Source organism: Oncorhynchus gorbuscha, linkage group LG13 (genome assembly GCF_021184085.1).
Source record: "Oncorhynchus gorbuscha isolate QuinsamMale2020 ecotype Even-year linkage group LG13, OgorEven_v1.0, whole genome shotgun sequence".
NCBI lineage: Eukaryota > Metazoa > Chordata > Actinopteri > Salmoniformes > Salmonidae > Oncorhynchus > Oncorhynchus gorbuscha.
The window spans coordinates 40,055,408-40,062,444 of record NC_060185.1 but is presented as its reverse complement, the minus strand read 5'-3'; the positions used below and the strand labels follow the sequence as shown (position 1 = coordinate 40,062,444).

The 7,037-nt window shown below is 39.5% G+C and overlaps 1 protein-coding gene across 2 annotated transcripts in view; it reads right to left on the bottom strand.

Annotated features, from left to right (window-relative positions):
- The window catches only part of LOC123992863 (sortilin-related receptor-like), a 77,882-nt gene that overhangs the window by 19,976 nt on the left and 50,869 nt on the right, over positions 1 to 7,037 (bottom strand). For both annotated transcript variants that reach the window (XR_006831322.1, XM_046294435.1), the window contains exons 17-18: positions 2,133 to 2,305; positions 1,795 to 1,926 (exon numbers count right to left, since the gene is read on the bottom strand). Coding sequence is in view for 1 of the 2 variants with exons in the window: in XM_046294435.1 (XP_046150391.1) it covers positions 1,795 to 1,926; positions 2,133 to 2,305 (305 nt within the window). In the remaining variant the exon portion in view is untranslated. The remainder of the gene's footprint in view (positions 1 to 1,794; positions 1,927 to 2,132; positions 2,306 to 7,037) is intronic.

Sequence of the window (7,037 nt, the reverse complement as noted above, 5' to 3'; positions counted from 1 at the left end):
TGAGGATATAAATATAAATGAAACAAGGCTTCAATAAGATGGAGAGAAAAGGATACAGTGCATTCCAAAAGTATTCAGAGCCCCTGAAGTTTCCCACATTTTGTTAGGTGAGAGCCTTATTCTAAAAAATGTATTAAAAATGGTGTTTGTTCCTCATCAAAGAAAACAAATCTACAGACAATAACCCATAATGACAAATAAATTAGGTTTTTCAATTTTGTATTAAAAATTTTAAAATTTAATTTAAAATTACCAGTACCAAGTCATTTGCGGGGACAATGGGTACTTTGTACATGTAGAGAAACCTAGTCAGTTGTCCAACAATTTATTCAACTGAAATGTGTCTTCCCGCATTTAACACAGCCCCTCTGAATCAGAGTGGTGTGGGGAGCTGCCTTAATCCACATCTTCCCCATTTAACACAGCCCCTCTGAATCAGAGTGGTGTGGGGAGCTGCCTTAATCCACATCTTCCCCATTTAACACAGCCACTCTGAATCAGAGAGGTGTGGGGAGCTGCCTTAATCCACATCTTCCCCATTTAACACAGCCCCTCTGAATCAGAGTGGTGTGGGGAGCTGCCTTAATCCACATCTTCCCCATTTAACACAGCCCCTCTGAATCAGAGTGGTGGGGAGCTGCCTTAATCCACATCTTCCCCATTTAACACAGCCCCTCTGAATCAGAGTGGTGTGGGGAGCTGCCTTAATCCACATCTTCCCCATTTAACACAGCCCCTCTGAATCAGAGAGGTGTGGGGAGCTGCCTTAATCCACATCTTCCCCATTTAACACAGCCACTCTGAATCAGAGAAGTGTGGGGAGCTGCCTTAATCCACATCTTCCCCATTTAACACAGCCACTCTGAATCAGAGAGGTGTGGGGAGCTGCCTTAATCCACATCTTCCCCATTTAACACAGCCCCTCTGAATCAGAGAGGTGTGGGGAGCTGCCTTAATCCACATCTTCCCCATTTAACACAGCCCCTCTGAATCAGAGAGGTGTGGGGAGCTGCCTTAATCCACATCTTCCCCATTTAACACAGCCCCTCTGAATCAGAGAGGTGTGGGGAGCTGCCTTAATCCACATCTTCCCCATTTAACACAGCCCCTCTGAATCAGAGTGGTGTGGGGAGCTGCCTTAATCCACATCTTCCCCATTTAACACAGCCCCTCTGAATCAGAGTGGTGTGGGGAGCTGCCTTAATCCACATCTTCCCCATTTAACACAGCAACTCTGAATCAGAGAGGTGTGGGGAGCTGCCTTAATCCACATCTTCCCTATTTAACACAGCCCCTCTGAATCAGAGAGGTGTGGGGAGCTGCCTTAATCCACATCTTCCCCATTTAACACAGCCCCTCTGAATCAGAGTGGTGTGGGGAGCTGCCTTAATCCACATCTTCCCCATTTAACACAGCCCCTCTGAATCAGAGAGGTGTGGGGAGAAGCCTTAATCCACATCTTCCCCATTTATCACAGCCCCTCTGAATCAGAGAGGTGTGGGGAGCTGCCTTAATCCACATCTTCCCCATTTAACACAGCCCCTCTGAATCAGAGTGGTGTGGGGAGCTGCCTTAATCCACATCTTCCCCATTTAACACAGCCACTCTGAATCAGAGAGGTGTGGGGAGCTGCCTTAATCCACATCTTCCCCATTTAACACAGCCACTCTGAATCAGAGGTGTGGGGAGCTGCCTTAATCCACATCCACGTCTTCAGCGCCCGGGGAACAGTGCATTTATATTTTTGTTCAGTATCTCTCAAATATTGGACAAATCCCTGTTCCTCATGTTTACCTCAATCCTCTGCGCTCCGGCATCCACCCAGTAAAGCAGCCTGCTGATGGGGTCAAAGGTGAGGGCCTCCACATTCTGCAGGTCTTTCCTCACGATCACTTCCTGTCCCGTACTGCCGTTCAGACAAAGCCTCTGGAGGGGGAGGACAGGGAGGGAGTGTGTACATACTTTTCACTAATCACAATACACAATGTACTTTTGGTCTCAGAAGTGTGTACAGGATAGATTTTGTGTCTTAAATGGTACTTTATTCCCTATATAGTACACAAGCAATGTACTTATATAGGGAATAGGGTAAGTCATGGTTACAGCTGAGTGCCTTCTGTGAAGGCCCTGACCTGTATGGTGTCCAGCGAGATGTCGGCCCAGTAGAGGCAGTTCCTTTCGTAGTCAAAGTCCAGGGCCACGGCCTCGCGGAGACCAGAGAGGGGCAGGGCCTGGTCGGTCCCTGTGGCCAGGTCATAGCGGTGGATGGAGTTCCTCACAGCGTACAGGATGAACTCATTACTCTCTGGAGAAGACCAGGTGGGAAAAAACACTTAATACAATTCATTCTAATCTATAGCCATGTGAAGAGTAACAACTGGTAAGAAAAACTCAACAAATTGCTTTTGATTTTGTATCCAGCTGTGTATACGACAGTATTTATTTTGTATCCAGCTGTGTATACGACAGTATTTATTTTGTATCCAGCTGTGTATACGACAGTATTTATTTTGTATCCAGCTGTGTATACGACAGTATTTATTTTGTATCCAGCTGTGTATACGACAGTATTTATTTTGTATCCAGCTGTGTATACGACAGTATTTATTTTGTATCCAGCTGTGTATACGACAGTATTTATTTTGTATCCAGCTGTGTATACGACAGTATTTATTTTGTATCCAGCTGTGTATACGACAGTATTTATTTTGTATCCAGCTGTGTATACGACAGTATTTATTTTGTATCCAGCTGTGTATACGACAGTATTTATTTTGTATCCAGCTGTGTATACGACAGTATTTATTTTGTATCCAGCTGTGTATACGACAGTATTTATTTTGTATCCAGCTGTGTATACGACAGTATTTATTTGGATCCAGCTGTGTATACGACAGTATTTATTTTGTATCCAGCTGTGTATACGACAGTATTTATTTTGTATCCAGCTGTGTATACGACAGTATTTATTTTGTATCCAGCTGTGTATACGACAGTATTTATTTTGTATCCAGCTGTGTATACGACAGTATTTATTTTGTATCCAGCTGTGTATACGACAGTATTTATTTTGTATCCAGCTGTGTATACGACAGTATTTATTTTGTATCCAGCTGTGTATACGACAGTATTTATTTTGTATCCAGCTGTGTATACGACAGTATTTATTTTGTATCCAGCTGTGTATACGACAGTATTTATTTTGTATCCAGCTGTGTATACGACAGTATTTATTTTGTATCCAGCTGTGTATACGACAGTATTTATTTTGTATCCAGCTGTGTATACGACAGTATTTATTTTGTATCCAGCTGTGTATACGACAGTATTTATTTTGTATCCAGCTGTGTATACGACAGTATTTATTTTGTATCCAGCTGTGTATACGACAGTATTTATTTTGTATCCAGCTGTGTATACGACAGTATTTATTTTGTATCCAGCTGTGTATACGACAGTATTTATTTTGTATCCAGCTGTGTATACGACAGTATTTATTTTGTATCCAGCTGTGTATACGACAGTATTTATTTTGTATCCAGCTGTGTATACGACAGTATTTATTTTGTATCCAGCTGTGTATACGACAGTATTTATTTTGTATCCAGCTGTGTATACGACAGTATTTATTTTGTATCCAGCTGTGTATACGACAGTATTTATTTTGTATCCAGCTGTGTATACGACAGTATTTATTTTGTATCCAGCTGTGTATACGACAGTATTTATTTTGTATCCAGCTGTGTATACGACAGTATTTATTTTGTATCCAGCTGTGTATACGACAGTATTTATTTTGTATCCAGCTGTGTATACGACAGTATTTATTTTGTATGCAGCTGTGTATACGACAGTATTTATTTTGTATCCAGCTGTGTATACGACAGTATTTATTTTGCATACAGCAGTAATGCATACGACAGTATTTATTTTGCATACAGCAGTAATGCATACGACAGTATTTATTTTGCATACAGCAGTAATGCATACGACAGTATTTATTTTGCATACAGCAGTAATGCATACGACAGTATTTATTTTGCATACAGCAGTAATGCATACGACAGTATTTATTTTGCATACAGCAGTAATGCATACGACAGTATTTATTTTGCATACAGCAGTAATGCATACGACAGTATTTATTTTGCATACAGCAGTAATGCATACGACAGTATTTATTTTGCATACAGCAGTAATGCATACGACAGTATTTATTTTGCATACAGCAGTAATGCATACGACAGTATTTATTTTGCATACAGCAGTAATGCATACGACAGTATTTATTTTGCATACAGCAGTAATGCATACGACAGTATTTATTTTGCATACAGCAGTAATGCATACGACAGTATTTATTTTGCATACAGCAGTAATGCATACGACAGTATTTATTTTGCATACAGCAGTAATGCATACGACAGTATTTATTTTGCATACAGCAGTAATGCATACGACAGTATTTATTTTGCATACAGCAGTAATGCATGTCTAAAACAATTTCCCCTCAGGGAAATTAAAGTTCACCCAAACATATGTTTTCATGTATAAAATGTGAGTAATTTCACTTTTCATGAATTCACAAATAGTTATTTGTTTATTTGCTTTTTGGATCCCTACAACCAGTCACAGCAGCTATTGTCCCCGAGGTCTAACTTACGTGTGTTGTTGCTATAGCCGATGATCTACTGCTGGGACTAACCTTTCTATCTTTAACTAAATTCACCCCATAATATGTGACTAAAAGTATATTTTGCCTCAAATAAGGTCTAGCAAAAAAGTTACAACTGTGTGGCCCATACCAAATAAACCCGTCATGACCCACGACCCAAAGGTAACATATGGAATTGTTTTAAAATAGTAATTCAATGGATCATTTAGCTATTTGATTATGATTTTTAGGCCCTTTAGGTATCCCTCCCCAAAATAATTGGATAAAATACTGAATGTGGCCTTTACTACTAAAGCCCATAGAAATGCAGTGAATAACACATTCATAAAAAGGCAAAAAATAAATCCTAAGGAATAATACTGTTTTGAAGTGTCTGTCCTGTATCTAAGAGATATAAGAAAGCTCAGGAAATATACATCTTTTTTGGACACATTTAACCCCTTGTTTCTGTTACCATAAAAGGGCCTCCATATTTCTATGGGTTAACGTCAGACGAGACCCTTGATATTTGTGGGGGACGTAGAGCAAAACCGAGAACATCCTTGTGAGAGTCTCCCCTTTCCATAATGGCATTTACAAGGTAAAGTATTTGTGAACCCAGTATATCAAGAATCTCAGAGTAGAGTATCTCTCATTCATTCATTCAGGTGTCTCTTATTCATTCATTCAGGGGTCTCTTATTCATTCATTCAGGGGTCTCTTATTCATTCATTCAGGTGTCTCTTATTCATTCATTCATTCAGGGGTCTCTTATTCATTCATTCAGGGGTCTCTTATTCATTAATTCATTCAGGGGTCTCTTATTCATTCATTCAGGGGTCTCTTATTCATTCAGGGTTCTCTTATTCATTCATTCAGGGGTCTCTTATTCATTCATTCAGGGGTCTCTTATTCATTCATTCAGGGGTCTCTTATTCATTCATTCAGGGGTCTCTTATTCATTCATTCAGGAGTCTCTTATTCATTCATTCAGGGGTCTCTTATTCATTCATTCAGGGGTTGCTTATTCATTCATTCAGGGGTTGCTTATTCATTCATTCATTCAGGGGTTGCTTATTCATTCATTCAGGTGTCTCTTATTCATTCATTCAGGGGTATCTTATTCATTCATTCAGGGGTCTCTTATTCATTAATTCATTCAGGGGTCTCTTATTCATTCATTCAGGGGTCTCTTATTCATTCAGGGTTCTCTTATTCATTCATTCAGGGGTCTCTTATTCATTCATTCAGGGGTTGCTTATTCATTCATTCAGGGGTCTCTTATTAATTCATTCAGGGGTCTCTTATTCATTCATTCATTCAGGGGTTGCTTATTCATTCATTCAGGGGTTGCTTATTCATTCATTCAGGGGTCTCTTATTCATTCATTCATTCATTCATTCATTCAGGGGTTGCTTATTCATTCATTCAGGGGTCTCTTATTCATTCATTCATTCAGGGGTTGCTTATTCATTCATTCAGGGGTTGCTTATTCATTCATTCAGGGGTTGCTTATTCATTCATTCAGGGGTTGCTTATTCATTCATTCAGGGGTTGCTTATTCATTCATTCAGGGGTTGCTTATTCATTCATTCAGGGGTTGCTTATTCATTCATTCAGGGTTTGCTTATTCATTCATTCATTCAGGGGTTGCTTATTCATTCATTCAGGGGTTGCTTATTCATTCATTCAGGGGTTGCTTATTCATTCATTCAGGGGTTGCTTATTCATTCATTCAGGGGTTGCTTATTCATTCATTCATTCAGGGGTTGCTTATTCATTCATTCAGGGGTTGCTTATTCATTCATTCATTCAGGGGTTGCTTATTCATTCATTCAGGGGTTGCTTATTCATTCATTCAGGGGTCTCTTATTCATTCATTCAGGGGTCTCTTATTCATTCATTCAGGGGTCTCTTATTCATTCATTCATTCATTCAGGGGTCTCTTATTCATTCATTCATTCAGGGGTCTCTTATTCATTCATTCATTCAGGGGTCTCTTATTCATTCATTCAGGGGTCTCTTATTCATTCATTCAGGGGTCTCTTATTCATTCATTCAGGGGTCTCTTATTCATTCATTCAGGGGTCTCTTATTCATTCATTCAGGGGTCTCTTATTCATTCATTCAGGGGTCTCTTATTCATTCATTCAGGGGTTGCTTATTCATTCATTCAGGGGTTGCTTATTCATTCATTCAGGGGTTGCTTATTCATTCATTCAGGGGTTGCTTATTCATTCATTCAGGGGTTGCTTATTCATTCATTCAGGGGTTGCTTATTCATTCATTCAGGGGTTGCTTATTTATTCATTCAGGGGTTGCTTATTCATTCATTCAGGGGTTGCTTATTCATTCATTCAGGGGTTGCTTATTCATTCATTCA